Genomic DNA, 17,060 nt, shown 5'->3' with positions numbered 1-17,060 from the left:
AGTCTGTCTCACCTTGGTGTTAGATGACTAGAATGGAGCACAGGAGCCTTAGCTCAGCAGACACAGCTGCGCCCTTTTGGAGACTGCTTGTAGTTAGAGCAGGTCACCAGGAATCTTTAACAGTTTACAGAAGTGCTGTAAGCACATTTTCATGGGTTCAAACTTGTTTTTATTGAATGCTGTCATTTTGCCCACACTTGGTTGGGTTAGAACCAAGTTGATAGACCCTAGTTTGCTAGACCCTGAGTTTGATTGCCAGCCCTGCAAGCAAAACAAAATGAGAAAAATCATTTGATTATAAAGTATATTAGGCTTCGGTGCCATAATTTTGACTTTCTAAGACATAGAAGTTCTTAGTTCTTAAAGGAGAAGGAAGCCTGTGGGAATTTGATTTGTGGCAGGTACCCAGTTCTTCTTCCCTTTAGTCTTTGGTGGTAATCACCTGCAAATGCTCATCGTCTCGAGTTCTGTTTTCTCAGTCAACACACCGTAAGACCTTTGTCAGTAGGCATTGTGTTTGCTGAATTTCTGGTCATGTTTCAGAATGGATTCATTAATTTTCCAGTTTCTTTATATTCTCAATATTTTCTATTTATGTTAAGTTCTATTTTACTCTCTAAATTCTTTTCTTGAATGTATCGTTGACTATGATGAATGAAATTTCTGGCCTATAATTTGTCATGTTTTAGTAAATATCACTGTATCTAAGGAATAATGGAAATTTTTATTTCTTAAGAACACTTCAGGGGTCTGGGAAAGCCCCTCCATTATTGAGTTCAAGTGCCCAAAGGTTTTCTTCTTCAAGACGGGTTTCTTTGTGTAATAGCCCTGCCTGAAACTTACTTTGTACACCAGGTTGGCCCTGAACTCCCAGAGATCTCTCTGCCTCTGCCACTTCAGTGTTGGGATGTTATATCAAACCCAGCAAGTTCCTGAAGTTTGATTGTTGAGAAATACTGCATACTCATCAGATCTTTTGGGGGTGGTTTGGTTTATTTGCAATAACTAATGATTTTCCTGCTTAGTGTAACATATTGATTCTGACTCAGTGTTCAATGTTTGAGTTATTTAAGTTTCTTTAGAGTACATAGGCTATTGATTCAATTTTTGTGAGACTTTTATTTTTGTCATTTTTTATTTCATCTATTATAAAACTTGTTAAAAATTTGGAAGTCAAAATTGTGTTTTAATTACTATTTCTTTTCTTCTTATAGATAAGGGAATATGAGTGGATTCATTCTCAAACCAAAAGGTTGAAGTTCAATGCACTTATAACCAACATATGAGATCCTCTTAAAAGATAAGGTGTGTAATTATTAATGAAAAAGTTGAATTTTTGGGTGCTGGAGAGATGGCTCAGAGGTTAAGAATAAGAACACTGCTCTTCCAGAGGTCCTGAGTTCATTCTTCCAGCAACCACATGTAGTTCACACCATCTATATTGAAATCTGCTGCCCTCTCTCTGGTATGCAGGCAGAACACTGCATACATAATAAATAATCTTTAAAAAAAACGAAGTTAAGTCTTGCCCGTGTGTGTCATACTTCAGTAGTGGGGACTGTGCTTCCTACTTGTCAGTTATTCTTCTGGCTTTATTTAAAAAGCCAAGCAAAGAAACAAATGTAAGAAATCCCTCAGATACTATAATTGTAAGTAGAAACCAAACCTCACAGTTGAATGGGAGCTCAGGTCAACCAAGTCTAGTTGAGCTGAGCAGGAGGCAGGAGGAAGCACTGAGCTGCAGTACAGAGACTGGAGAGCGTTTGCTAAAGTTACTAAGTGGTAAATGTTTTTGTATTCCATTTGGTGGTTTTGTGTTTTCTGTGTTTCAGGTTGGGGTGGGAAATAGGCAAGAAAATAGTCTTGCAAAGACAGAGTCACATGAAATTTTTGTTTCTGCTTTGTTCAGCATAGTTGTGCCTACCTCTTGCCGAGTCTTGCAGTATTGGTTTGTGTAAGAGACTCACTTACAGTGGAGAGGATGAGGTACTCTTGACTCTGGCATTGCTAGAACAAGCAGAAGAATCCTAATAGATACTTAAATTTGTGAAGAATAAGCATGTCTACCTGTGTATGTTTGTGATGGTATTTATTGCAGAAATGCTTAATATGTAAGCACTGTGGGTCCCCTTCTGACCTAGTGGCTCGTTCTCTTCTGTTTTTACTTTAGACTGTGCTGGGCCAGTATTAACTGGCCTTCCTGGGAGTAGATGAAGCCATCGGTTGAAGAATGATGACTCTTTATTATATAAAACCCTGATTGATTTCAAGTCCAGCCATAGGCTACTGATCACGGGCACCCCTCTGCAGAATTCCCTCAAGGAACTTTGGTCCTTGCTGCACTTTATTATGCCGGAGAAGTAAGCTCCTTCCTGTTTCTTTCAAAGGGTGCTAGAATGTCTGGTTGCAAGTGTTTCCCCCCCTTTTTTTTGTATTTTTAAAAAAGGGTCTTATGTGTTTCCCCCCTTTTTTGTATTTTTAAAAAAGGATCTCATGTAGTCTTGGCTAGCCTTGATCTAACTATGTAGACCAGGCTGGCATCAATATCTTAAGAGATCAGCTTGCCTCTGTCTCCCAAGTGCTGGCATTAAGGCTGCACTGCCATGTCTGGCAACTTCTTGATGTTCTTAATAGATTTAACATAACTGATGGCATGGGGAGGCAAAACATTTATCTGTGGCAGAAGCAGCTGTATTGCGGTCTTCTATAATAAAGTGATAATAAAAACTAAAGAAATTAGCCTGTTAAGGAAGACTATGTAATTGCCTACCAAAGGTTTGACTTAGTTAAAGCACTTGGAAAATAATTACTAAGACATATGAGAGTCAGATGGGGTAGTGATTCTTTTTGTACCAAATCCCAGTACTTGGGAGGTTGAGGCAGGAGGATTAGGAATTCAATGCCAGCTACATGGTGAGTTTGAGGCCATTCTAAGCTTCATGTAAGTCTGCCTCAAAAGGCATAAAACAAAAAGCTGAAAAGCCACGTGAATGAAGTATTAGGTTCATAGTCTGACATGTCTTAAATTCTGTCTTGCTAATAGAAGCATAGTTTTAGTCCTTACTCAAATTAACTTGTTTTCTTACAGGACTTTGGCTATAGGATTAGATATGTAGTATATATATTATATTCATTCTACAGTCTTAAATTATCTAGTGGTTCTCAGTGACAACTTAGGTGAAATCTAAGTTCCTTCCTCTAGTGTGAAAGACTGTACTTAGCTGGATCCTGGCTCATACTGACTCCAGCACTTGTTCTGTTAGTCATTATGTTTCAGCCCTCCTGGCCATCTTTCTGTCCCTTCCACATGCTGTCCTAATCCTACTCTGTCTTGCCTGGAATGCTTCTCCTTTTACAAGACAGCCACCTCCTTTCTTAGCCTTCCCTCCTGTAAGCAGAAGTTTGTATCCCACCCAGTCCCACAGCCACTCAGTCCCAAAGAAACACACAGAGGCTTATATTAATTATAAACTCTTTGGCCTATTAGCTCAGGATTATTATTAACTAACTTTACCACATAACCCATAATTCTTGTCTATGTTTAGCCATGTGGCATACATAGTACCTTTTATCAGTGAGGCATTCTCATCTTGCTTCCGCTGCTTCTGACTGGTGACTACAGACTGAGCCATTCCTCTTTCCAGTCCTAGTCTGGTCACTCCACCTATTCTTCCTGCTTAGCTACTGGCTATCAGTGTTTATTAAACCAATACGAGTGTCAAATCTGTACAGGGTACAAGAGCATTACCCCCTTTGGTTTGCTGGCATAGCACCTCTTCGTCTGTTAACACTAAATTAGGCATGTGAAAATACTAGAGATCTTGGTTGCTAGTCAACACTGGTTCACATTACCTGGATTAGCAACTGACACACAGTAAGCAATTGAATTACTAATTGTATAATCGACAGGTAAATGTTCCATAATATATTTCTTATAAGTACTAAGGATGTTCAGCATCTTCTCATTTTCTCTTTGGCTATTTGGGCTTCTTTAGCAAAATCTTTATTCATATCTTTTCCTGTTAAGAAAATAGATTGAGGGCTGGAGAGGTGGCTTAGGTGGGCATTGCCTGCTCTTTCAAAGGTCCTGAGTTCAATTCCCAGCAACCACATGGTGGCTCACAACTATCTGTAATGAGATCTGGTGCCCTCTTCTGGCCTTCAGGCATGCACACAGAATATTGTATACATAATAAACAAAATTTTAAAAAAAGAAAATTAGATTGAAACTAGTGAGCTGGCTTAGTGGTTAAGAGCATTTGCTGCTCTTGAGAGGATCTGGGTTCAGTTCCTAACAACTCCGTGGTTGCTAACATGTAGTCTGTAACTCCAGTTCCAGGGAATTTGCAATCTCTTTTAGCCTCTGCAGGCATTGCATGTACTTGGTATATTAACATACATGCTGGCAAACACTTATACACATAAAATAAAGGTAAATGGAATTTAAAAAGCATAGCTTAGTTTTTTTTAAAAATTGAGTTGACAATATATGGGGTGAACAATTTATTTCTTTAAAAACACTTCTGGATACAGGTGCTCTCAATATGATTGGCTTTTTATCAAGTTATTTTTTGTGTGACATGTATAGAATAGATAGGCCTAACCATGGGCTATGAAGACATTGTTGTTCTAGAAATTTTAGCTGTCACATTAGGTGCGTATTTTATTTTGAGGCATTTAGTATATGGAGTGTGAGGACCTTGATTCATTTTTCTTCACTGAGCAGTCTGGAAATTTGTTCCAGCATCATTGTTGAAGACACGCCTTTTGTTGGAAATCTTAATAGAGACAGGATTTGCTTCTGGTCTGTCAATCCTGGGCTGTGAACACTTATTTCCGTTTGTCTGAAGAGCAGTCTTGAGTGTCTGCTTCCTACTGGTGTTTAACATGGAGAAGTATAAGAATCTGTCTCTTTCTTTCTTAGAGCATTCTGTGCACTCGTAAAGGCTTTGCATCCCTTTTTCATGATCACCTCATTAATTTCTGGGGAAAGAACCTACTGCAGTTTTGTTGGGATTGCGTTGAATCTTAATATCAGTTAAGGGAGAGGTGTTAATCAGTAATAACTGAGCCATCTAATCCATGGCCAAGGAAGGTTTTTTTTTTTATTTGTTTAGCTGTGTAACTTTTCGCAGTAGTGTTTAGTGGGTTCATTGTTACAGTCTTCAACTTTTGTTGAATTTACTTAAATTTTGATTATGTTTTAGGATGCTTTGTTGTTTCCGTAAGATGTTGAAAGCCTTGTGTGATGAGTGGGTCAGTGCTCCCTACATCATATATCCTGGGCCCTCTTACGTTGTTTTCTTCATCTCACTTTTATACTGTACTAGAGTCTCGAGCTACTGTTGAGGATAGAGCTGTGGTTAGGGTCTAGAGCTCCAGTTTATGTAGGGCTATGTTTGAGTGTTGCATATTATCTGGTTGTTTATAAATTTGCCTTAGACTTTTTTATTGTGTACCAATTTTTTTTGTATTTTTTAACTTTGGGGACCATATTCTGCAGGGACAGGCTTTTCAGTGTCTTATGTGAATGCTCTTTATATCTTGCTTTAGTTAATATTCTGTAGAACCTTGGTATTGGATGGAATTGGTGGAAGGACAAGGGAAACAGAGCATTAGATACAAGTTTTTTTTTTTTTTTTTTTTTAGTTGAGGCAGTTTCTTGGATATGAACAGTGATGGGGTGGATCTATTCCTGTCATTTGGCTACTTGTTCCATGGTTCATGTTTATTCCTAGTTTCTCCTTCTCTGCTTTTGCTTAATATATGTATTTTAGTGTACTGTGTAATTCTTCTCTTAGTTTATGTTACTATTTTAAAATTATTTACTCTTGTATTGTCTAGGGATTCTGTAGTTCAGCCTAATCTTCAGGCTAGTGCCAGCTTAATTCTTAAGAAGGGTAACAGCTTTGTTCCACAATGGCTCCCACCTGAAATTCTCTTGGTTAGAAAAGTCAAGAATACAGCAGTAATTATTGGTTAACACAGGATTGCCTTTTAAGGAAGCACTGAAAAGAGAAAAAATAATGCTTGTATTTTATCATTTCCAGGTGATCTTTATTTCTTCCTGTGGATTGAGGTTTCTGTAGGCCTTTTCTTTAGCTCAGAGGGCTCAACTTGAGTGTTTCTTGTAAGGCAGACCTATAGGCAGCAAGTTTATTGTCTTATTTGCTTTTGAACCTTTTGAAACACAGTATTATTTTTGAGACTGTTTTAGGATCCTCCGATGGTGGCTTGAGACATAGAACCCTCTTGTGCTAGCTTCCAGTGCAGCTGTTACTTGAGCAGTTAACATTGGGTTGGGCTGATCCTTCTTCTTCCTCCCCGCCTCTCCTTCCCTTCCCTTCCCCTCCCGCTCACCTGCCCTTCCCCCTCTCTTTTTCCCTTTCCTCACCTGACAGTATTTTGCTGCGAGGAGAGGTTCTCTGCACCCCTCCATTTAGTGCCATCTCATAGTGCTGGGCTTCTTACCTTTGGGTTGGACTGGACACTCCACCCTCACCCCAGCTGCCTTGTGTCATTTTTCCTTGTAGGACGTCCTAGCAGTATCTGGCTTCTTCGCACTGCAGGCCAGTTGTCACAACTAAAAATGTCTCCAGACATTACCAGTGTCTCCCTTGGGGATGGAAGGGTAACCATCGATTGAGTAGCCACTATTTAGAGTTCCTGGCTCATATGTCTCTCTATCCTGCTGCAGCATTGTCCTTTCCCATTGCTGTTCTTTGTCTGCTTACTGGGTCCCTCTTTCCCCTCTACTGGAGATCACAGTCAGTAGTGGCCGAATCAATTACTTTACACAATTTCCTGCAAAATACCTGACAGAAGCGACTTGAGGGAGGGTTGATTTTTGGCTTTCAATTTTAGTTACACAGCACATTGTGGATGGTGGCTGCCAGCTGACCATACTGCATCAACCAGAACACAGACCATGATGAATCGCGGGTGTCCACCTGCTGAGCCACCTTGTCGCTTTTTTGAAATTTTAGAATTAGATTTTACTTATTCCCCTTTTTGTTGAGATTCAGTGATGGACAAATTTTGCCTTTCCTTGCGGGATGAATTGAAGGATTGAAAGTTATTTTGTTTTAAAATCCCCTCCAAACCACCCTACTACCTTGTTCAGTTCTTATTTGTTGTGAAATGTTCTTCTTTTTGTATAACTGATGGTGACAATTTCATCCGTAGGTTTTGAGTTTCTGGGAAGATTTTGAAGAAGACCATGGAAAGGGGAGAGAGAATGGCTATCAGAGTCTTCATAAGGTACTAGAGCCCTTCCTTCTTCGGAGAGTCAAAAAAGATGTGGAGAAATCCCTTCCTGCCAAAGTGGAGCAGATTCTCAGGGTGGAGATGTCAGAGCCTTCAGAAAACAGTATTATAAGTAAGTTCCTGCTACAAGCTAGATGAGCCGTAAGCAGACGTGCCTTTTTAAAAGTACTTAAGTCTAGAACCTTGCCAGTCTGGCAAGTTCTCAGTAGTAAAGTTTTCTATTATTTATTTTTTTGAGACAGGGTCTCTCTATGTAATTCTACCTGACCTGAACTCAGAGTTCCACCTCCCTACAGAATACTAGGAACAGGCCTGCTTCTAAGCTTTGCTTTCTTATAGCAATAGGAATTGGATTTCAGCCGTCGGCTTGTTAGGTAATCATTGAGCTTTGTAGACTCAATACAGAATTAGGTTAAAATTCATACTCAATTAGAAAAAAAAAGGGAATTTGTTTTTCTTTGAGTAAGCGAGAATTTCCACGGAATTCTTGTCATATAAATGATCAAAAGTTTTTTCAAGCAAAACATTTTTTGGGAGGATTTATTTATTTTATGTTGTATTTATATGAGTGTATTGCCTGCATGTATGTATATGTACCACATGCATGCCTGTTACCTGCAGAGATTAGAAGAGGGTGTCAGATCTCATGGAACTGGAGTTAAGGATGGTTGTGGACCACCAAAGTCTGTCCTGGGACCCAAACCCAGGTCCTCTACAAGATCAGCAAGTGCTCTTAATTACCAAACCAGCTCTGCAGCCCATAATTTCTAGTGCTAATACTCCTATACTAAGTAGGTATTGGTTAAACTAGACAATTTTTGTTTTCCATTCAATAAATCTCTTGTGAAGTTTTTAATGCTAGGCATTCTTCTAGCTACTGGGAATAATAGAGATGAATGAAACATGTCCCTTCCTGAAGCCTTGTTGTGTGTGGCTAGAAACATTACAACAACAGTCCCATTTAAGACAGGACGTGACGTTGCAAGGGCTTTCGAAAGTCCAGGAGAGATAGCTCTCACCTCTAGAACAGTGAGTACTCCTTCCTGTCTAGCATTCTAAGTAGCATGGCCCAAAGCCATGGTTTTGGCTCACTGTATTATTACTTAAATTTGAAAATAGTCTGGCATAGATGACAGAATAAAATGTGTTTGTTATCAGCTTTCACATTTTAATTTTCATAAATGTTATGCATTAATGTGTGTGTATATACATGTTTCTGAAAGATCAAACTAGGGCCTCATTTGTGCTGGGCAGACTTTGCTGAACTGGTAGGTGGTTCCAAACTCCCATTTGACTTTTAGAGATATAATTATTGGGGCGTTTCAAATATAAGCAAAATAGTACAGTGTTTACTCATCTGCTCATAATCCAGCTTCAGTGGCCATTAATTAGTATACCCCTATGTTTTCTTCTACCCCTCTTTTGGTTGTGTATCTTTAAAAGAGAAAAGACTTCTTAATCAAAAATTTATCCTGTTACCATGCTTAAAAGTAGTTAATAATTCCTTAACAATTTAATAATGTCCACAGAATGTTTACATTTCCCAGTTGACACACACACACAGGAACATTCATGCTTTTTGTTTGTTTAGGAATCTGCATAATTCTCTCCATTATAATTTAATTAGTATGTCTTTTTTCATATATTAATTCTTAGAGAAAAACTTGGCCTTTGAAAGTGTTTATTTTCAAGATAGAGTCTGTGTGTACATCAATGTTGACCCTCCGCCTCCTAGTTACTGTGTGTTTCACCACATTGATTTTGTAAGGTTGTGTGTGTGAGTGGTGTAACATGTTCATGTGTGTACACGTGTATGTGTACACTTTTATGTATGTTTTTAGCGCACTGCATTTGAACTGTTTGGTATCAGGTCTGGGTGTGGAATTTTCCATTTATGGAATCATGTCTACTTAGAATGTTTGGAGTTTGGAGTTCTGGATAGGAATGCTATCCTTATTGTAGCTGATAGCTGCTTTACCTCTAAAATGGTAGAGGTGTTTCATGTTCCTCACTCCTTTTCCTCCCTCAAACCAGAGCCAAGCAGTTAGGAATTCTACCTACTATTTTACTGGGAGATTGTGCATGTAGACTGCAGACTTGTGGTCTAGGGGTGCTCTTGGTCGATAGAATTAATGAATTCCTTACACTTAAAGAATACCAATATTCTGTACTTGTGAACTGAGTAGTCTGCAGGTCTCCTTTCTTCTGCTCCAGCGTATTGGTTGCTGGTGTTAACAGGCATGATGTTTCTGGCTGCCACCCATTTCCCTCCCCAACCCTTTTGGCAGGATATCACTGTTTAGTCTCATTTGGCCTTGAACTTGATACTCCTCTAGACTCTAGGCTCCTGAGTGCTGGGATTAAGGACTGGATTTAGTTGTGCACCATCATGGTACTCTTTCTGGGAGTGCCAACACTCTCATCTGAGTGTGGACCTGTGGTTTATTTGTCCCATTCTCTGCTGTGCACACATGGACCTTTTCAAGTACTTTGGCTTTATAAATGGTTATGCAGTGAGTGTTGTGAGATACATTCCCAAAATTGTGGTTATTACGAGAAATGTAAAGATGTAATTGCTCAGATAAAAATACTTTAAATATTTTGGTGTTTATTACTAAGGCTTATCTATAAATATACCATAATAAATGTATTTCTCCTCATCATTTCAAATTGGTAATATAAAACGTTAATACTTAACATTATTTAGCATTGTGTACTATATAATATATATACACACACTTGTGGTTTCTATATTTTCTGGAGACAAATTCTCTCACTATAGCCCATGCTGACTGCACTGACAGTCCTCTCACCTTGGCCTGCTGAGTGCTGGGATTCCAGATGTGCACCACCATGCTAGCTTCTACAATATCTTTAACTTAACCAGTGTCTTACTGTTAGATGACTTACTCTCCATTTTAAAAATTTCTGGCCGGGCAGTGGTGGTGCACGCCTTTAATCCCAGCACTCGGGAGGCAGAGGCAGGTGGATCTCTGTGAGTTCGAGGCCAGCCTGGTCTACAAGAGCTAGCTCCAGGACAGGCTCTAAAGCTGCAGAGAAACCCTGTCTCGAAAAACCAAAAAGAAAAAAATTTCTGTAAAAGTGCTTCATGAGTGAGGTCCCCTATCCCACCCCCATATGTACATCCATATGTATATATTAGTTGTGTATGTAACTTTCTAGAATGTCCTTTAGTGTTCTGTGACACACTCAGTAGAATCATTGATGTTTTGTTTCTACATGGCGGTGTGAGTGAATCACAATTAGGTGATAGATAGAAGTTAAAGTCTCTCTGTATTTTAGCTTTATTTCCTATGGTACCATAAACTCTGCTTATCTGCATTAATGTTGTCAATTTGCAGGTGGATCCTGACCAGGAATTACAAGGCTCTTGCCAAAGGAACAAGGGGCAGCACATCCGGCTTTCTTAATATTGTGATGGAGCTGAAGAAATGCTGCAACCACTGCCACCTGATCAAAGCTCCAGAGGGAGAGCGGAGAGGGAGAGCGGCCAGGATGGGTCCTCCAGGTGCGCACTTCCTCCTTCACGGAACGCCTTCTCAGCAGTGGACCAGGCTTGCTTTAGATTTTATTTTATCAAGTGTTCCTTCTCTTCCTTGGTTACCCTTCAAGGGGCATCAGAGTAAGCTTTGAAAAACACAAGAAAAGTCAGATATCAGTACTGGTGTGGAGTTGAGGGAGCCCTTGGATGTGATGGGGATGTTGTGGGGGCAGAAGGGTCTTGAGCTTGAGGACAGCTTATTCTGGGTTCACTTGGTCTGCATAGTGAGACCTTGTCTCCAAACAAAAATGATGAGAAAACTTAAGTAAAGTTCAGGAAGCATAGTACTGTGAATGTCATATTTAAAGAACTTTTTGTCAATGTTGTGTTTGGGATTTAATGATTGAGTCCATCTTCTGAATCTCCAGTCCCTATCAGGAGCAGTGGGGAAGCTGATTCTGTTAGACCAAACTGTTGACAAGACTCCGGGAAAGGGGAACAGAGTCCTTATCTTCTCTCAGATGGTGAGGATGTTGGGATATTGCTGCTGGCCGAGTACCTGACTATCATAACACTACCCTTCCAGGTAAGATGGCTCATGTTACTGGTCTTACCACTGTCTACACTGTCTGGCTGTCTGTCTGTCTTCTCTCTTCCCCTCTTACTACTGGAGTAGAAAGACAAGTTTTCTATCCTGAATTAAGGTCCGGGTAAGGTTTCAGTTTTTCTTCATGTCTTTAGATTACTCTAGTATGATAATGAACATGTGAAGGTCATTCTTTAAAACACAAAAACAAAAATGAAACTGTTTTTTGCTTTCTCTATATATAGTCTTGGCTTTTCTGGAACTTAACTATGTAGCCTAGGCTTGTCTCAAACATCACAAGATCTACCTGCCTATGTTTCCAAGTGCTGGATTTAAGGTGTGGTGCCACTGTGCCCAGCAACATTTTTCTTTACTTTTAGAAAGACTTGAGTAATGACGTGTGTGTAGGCATTTGTGTGCCATGTGCCTGTGTGCAGAGCAGAGGCTAACTCTGAGCAGTTGTTTTTCTCCTTCCACCATGGGCTCTCAGCTCAAGCTCAGGTCCTTAGGTCTGTGCAGCAAATGCTTTCTACCCACTGAGTGTAGTCACGATCATTAGCGTTAGGACAAGGTGACAGAAAAGATGGGCAAAAGAAATGTTCCAATTTATCCACGTCTGTTGTCAAAAGTAGACAGTAGTAAGTATGAACCTGATTATAGAATCCCAAATCCTCAGAAGAAAAGAGGCAGCATTATTTTATCTTAACCCCATAGAGTGTGGCCTTGGTTTGAGGTTGGGAGCAAAACAGTACTTCTTGAAACATCCTGGTTCCCAGAGCAAAGTTGATAGTGATTCTCAGTAGAATTGGTCCCAGTGCTCCTTGCTGCTGGACTTATAGGAGGGGTTTCTTATTTCAGATACTGGCTGTGAATCTGCTTTGTAAATGCCTTTGTTCCAGTCTCTGTGAGATTTGTTGTAGGTAAAAGGGGAGTAGAGGTAGTTGTTGAGAGGCACAAGGACCTGTGGAGCTGATGTTTGGGTGGCTGACGTTCATGGCCTTGGGGGAGATGGATGTCCTTGACGACTCTGCTTGGATCAGCTTGGCCTTTTGTAAATTCAGTGTTTCAAGAGTTGATTTAAGGGATGCAGTGTGAAAGTTCTGAATGTGAGAAATGCCTTTACATACAACATTTTGTGTTGCTTTGTATGTATTGAATATTTATATTGAATAATATCTATTGACTGTTCTATACCTGGAAGTGACATATTTTCTCTGATAATAAAAAATTCTTTTCTGAGTTTGATGGCCAGCCTGATCTACAGAGTGAGTTCCCAAACAGCCAGAGCTACACAGAGAAATGCTGCTCTCAAAAAACTAAAAAAACCATAACAAAACAAAAAAAAAACAAAAAACCAACAAAACAAACAAAAGATTCTCTGTATAGATGAGTGTCTGAGGCTCAGTTGGTGTACAGTATTTGAACATTTTATTAGTAATTTTAAAGTGTAAGTTTTAGAAAAGTTGGCATATATGGTCATTTAATTTGAACATTTCCAGTAGTAATCCAAATGTTTATGTTTTGGTTTATATAGCACTTAATCTTTTTTCCATATTGCTTAAGAAGTATTGTTTCTACAGGAGCCACTTGGTAAGTGACCAGAGGTACTCTGTCCTTGTTACACAGGCTGGCTTCTCATCTCTCCTTGTAGGTTTTGGCTGAAGGTCTGATCCTTGGATAAGCCTAGACAGTCCTGTGAATCAGAACCTTCTGACCTTGACTTTGTAACTGGAGAGCTCAGGTCACAGCAGCCATGTGTTTACACGGGACCCCTTCCTAGTACTTAGCCAATGATTTCCAGTTATTTTTGCTCAGTGCGTGTCTGGGAGATAAAGGTTGCAAGTCTGATGTTCTGCTCTGAGGGTAGCTGATCTTCCTCACTTAAGATTTCTCTTGTGGTTTCTTTTTCCAGCGCCTGGATGGTTCTATCAAGGGAGAGATCCGAAACAGGCATTGGATCACTTCATGCAGACGTTCTGAGGTACATTATGCATGGCTTATTATTTGGACATTTGGACTTTGTATCGGCGGGAAGTATTTCTGTTTCTGAAACATTTTGTGGCAAACTACTTCTGTCTTGAGGGGAACAGGAAAGCCCTACTATAAGCGATGCCTTTTTATTGTCCTCACTGCTCCAGCATGCTTTCCTAGCTCCCTTGGTTTGAACTAGTGATCTTTTCTACTGGCTTACGAAATTTATGGGTTTGAAAGACCAGCAAGGCAAGAGCATGGTTGGGCCAGGCCAGTGGTGTTAACTTTAGTGTGCACGTTGTCCAGGTTCTTCTCTGTCCTGTCCTGGTGGTGATGCGTGAACATGTGTGTCTGCCAATCTTAGACTCCTGGTGGGATGTAGCCCATGCCCTTTCTCTTGAACAGTGTATCTGCCAATCTTAGACTCCTGGTGGGATGTAGCCCATGCAATCTTTCTCTTGCTTCATAGCTACAGCGTTACATTAATAAATGCCCCACTTGGGATTGGTTTTGTAAAATGTTTTGGTTTGGGCGCATCTATATTAGAGCTACTTTAACCAAGTTAGAAACCCTGAGTACATAATAGTCTGCATATCAATTGGCCAGATGACAGATTTAGAAGAAGTGTGGGTGAAGAGCTTTAGTGTAAGTAGAACTGGTAACATGTAAGATAAAGAGATCAGTGGAGACAGCTGCCGGGACAGAATTCTAATGTCTAGACGCATAGGTTTTTTTTTTTTGTTGTTGTTGTTTGTTTGTTTTTTTGTAGATAGAACAGATTTATGTTCTGCTGTCTGAAGGGTTTTAAAAAACTTAGTGTCTCCTTAATTATTTCAGAATGATAGGCCTTCTGTCTCTGAGTTTAGGTGGTCCTCGTAAGACAGTGCTCTGGATGGCTTTCTTCTGAAGGGTGATACTGTATTGAGAAGCACGGCTGTGGAATTAGACCATGAAAACATTAGTCTAATCTCTCTTTCTCCTCCAATTTCTCTAAGTGTAAAATCACAGTGGTTTTGAACCCCACTTTCTAATATTGCTGTGAGGGTGAAAATGTGGCAGTGAACAGTACTCATCACATTCCTTGACATGTGATAGGTGCCTCAATAGAATACCAGCAGTTTTTATTACGGTTTTTATCCAGATAACACTGTTTCCTTATCTAAATTTAAAAGATAATATGAGTTAAATGTTCTATTTACTTTTCAGAGAAAATCTGAAGTTTACTTTTTATATGGCTTTATTTTTTTGGTTCTCATTCTCTCCGATAGCCATATGTAAACTATGGCTTCTCTTGACATTCTATAGCCTTTTAAAATTAATTTCAACTATCTGGGGGAAGACAGTGCATGCCCATTATCCTATGTTATAGATGGTGAAGGATCCCTAAATGAAGCCTTCAACTAGTGACACAGGCTCACACATTGCTGTCTAGATTATACAGATTGAACCATTTGTCTCGTTGTATTTACCTGATTGTAATCTTTCTGTACATGATTTTGGCTTCTCTTAGTCAAAATTATACTTGGAAGTTTTTCCCCACGTCATTAAAAACCTTTGGACAATCCCCACCACCACCACTATGAGGTTGAACCCAGGTCCTTGTGCATGCTAGGCACTCTGCCATCAAGCTACATTCCTAGCTCAACATTGAATTTGATTCTTAGTATTTTTTTCATGTCTCCACTATTACTTTTTATTTTATGTGGTGACTCTTTAGCATCTATCTATCTATCTATCTATCTATCTATCTATCTATCTATCTATCTATCTATATGTATTATACTATGTATGTGCCTGGTATCCAAGGAGACCAGAAGAGGGTATTGGATTCCTTGGAACAGGAGTTACAAATGTTTGTGACATGTGGGTACCAGGAACTGAACTTGGGTCTTTTATAAGAACAGCAAGTACTCTGAACCACTGAGCCATCTCTCCAGCTTCTGCTATTTCTTTAGCCATTTTATTATTGTTTGAAATAGCTACAAAATAATGAGAACTTGAAAAGTATTTTGATGCATTTTGTTCACTTTTATAAAATAATTTATAATTATATGGTCATGTACAAATACTCCCATTTTATTATGTTACTTTTAGCAGCATAAAGCTTCACAATCTTTTTAACCGTTATTTTGATAATAGACGTAACATGCAACTTATATTATCTTTGTGACACTGAAAGTTGTTTATGAGACCATGTGATGTTGAGGTTTTCTTTACAGCTTAGCGTCTCATCCTGTACTGTTTCTGTTGCTCTCTAGGCCTCTCCTAAGAGAGGCATCCACACACTATTTGTAGTCTCAGCTGGTTACCAGTGTTTGTTGTGATTAACTATATTGGGAGGTATCTCTCTCTCACTTGTGTATTCATGGCTTCATGCGGTTGATTATGACTGTTAGACTGTTGAAGCGCTTTTCTCTCTGTCTGTATCTGTCTGTCATCTATCTCATCTGTCATCTGTGAAATATATCCATTTATTGAAGTTTATTCCCCAAGTCTGCAGTTTTCTTTATCTATTCATTTGTTTTGCTTTGTTTTTAGAGACAGTGTCTCATGTAGCCCAGGGTGATCTCAGACTCAATATATAACTGTGGATGGCCCTGAAATCCTCACCCTCCTTCCCCTTCTTCCTGAGTGCTGAATTATAGGTGCATGCTACCATACTTAACCCCAGACCAGTTTTTGAGCCATAGTTTTGTACATAGAAGGCATCAACTTTTGCAGGCTAGTAAAATGGCTCAGTATTGTCTCTTTCACACACACACACACACATAAACACACACACACACACACAATAAAAATGTACAAAAGAAAAAAATAGGAGAACAGAAATGTCAGCTTTTGATACAGATTATCAAATGCTCTGAAAATAATAATATTAATTACATAGCTGTGCAGTTTACCTTCTCTCTGCCCACATGTTTTTGTGAGCATTCACCTGGAGAGATAAGGCAGGTATACCATACCTGTGTAGTCTCTTATTGCTATGGAAACTAGAAGATGTTAGGGCCCAGTCTTTGTCACACACAGTGGTGATTGCAGTTTCTATGCTTCTCAGCAGGCTTGTTTTATGAGTGTAACTGTTCTCTCACACCTAAAAGTGGGCAGACACACAGATGTGAAATATGTCAGCGTGTGTTAGCCACCTTACATGCATGCTCTGGGTAGCTTGCTAAACAGTCCCATGAGGACTGGGTGTGTGGTGCGTGTGGTTAACTTGTATACTCTAGTTTCAGCTGGGACATAAATCCCTTGTCCCTGCTGCATTAGTGGATTGTACTGTACTCCTTTCTTCCCTGCACTGATTCTTCCTCTTCATCAAACGAGAAGTCCCTTGAGCTCCTTCAGCCTCCATGCAGTTAGTGCACAATATCTCACTTCTCTTCACACCTGCAGGGATTTCCAGGTGGGAGGGCTTATCGGACTGTGAGAGTTGTCCCTGAGAAGGCCACTGCATAAAGTAGTGTATTGCATTGTGCACAGGACTTCTGCTTCCTGCTCTCCACACGGGCTGGTGGCCTGGGAATCAATCTGGCTTCAGCGGACACTGTTGTCATCTTCGACTCTGACTGGAACCCCCAGAACGACTTGCAGGCACAAGCCCGAGCACATAGGATTGGTCAGAAGAAGCAGGTCAGTAGGGATGGTCTTTGGCAGTCACTTGGGGCTGCAGGCAGAGGTTTGTTCTTCCCTATCAGACTATTTGTAAGATGTTTATTTCACCACTGCATTGCTTTC

The 17,060-nt window shown here is 39.8% G+C and overlaps 1 protein-coding gene across 1 annotated transcript in view; it reads left to right on the top strand.

The window, feature by feature from the left end:
• The window catches only part of Chd2 (chromodomain helicase DNA binding protein 2), a 115,249-nt gene that overhangs the window by 48,448 nt on the left and 49,741 nt on the right, over window positions 1-17,060 (top strand). Inside the window, 10 exon segments of the mRNA XM_042054056.1 lie at window positions 1,215-1,277; window positions 1,279-1,305; window positions 2,171-2,213; window positions 2,216-2,360; window positions 5,208-5,256; window positions 7,186-7,353; window positions 7,356-7,378; window positions 10,629-10,795; window positions 11,251-11,354; window positions 16,806-16,955. Of these exon segments, the coding sequence (XP_041909990.1) occupies window positions 1,215-1,277; window positions 1,279-1,305; window positions 2,171-2,213; window positions 2,216-2,360; window positions 5,208-5,256; window positions 7,186-7,353; window positions 7,356-7,378; window positions 10,629-10,795; window positions 11,251-11,354; window positions 16,806-16,955 (939 nt within the window).

The sequence above is a fragment of the Arvicola amphibius genome, chromosome 12 (assembly GCF_903992535.2).
Source record: "Arvicola amphibius chromosome 12, mArvAmp1.2, whole genome shotgun sequence".
NCBI lineage: Eukaryota > Metazoa > Chordata > Mammalia > Rodentia > Cricetidae > Arvicola > Arvicola amphibius.
This window is presented reverse-complemented; position numbering and strand designations above follow the sequence as displayed.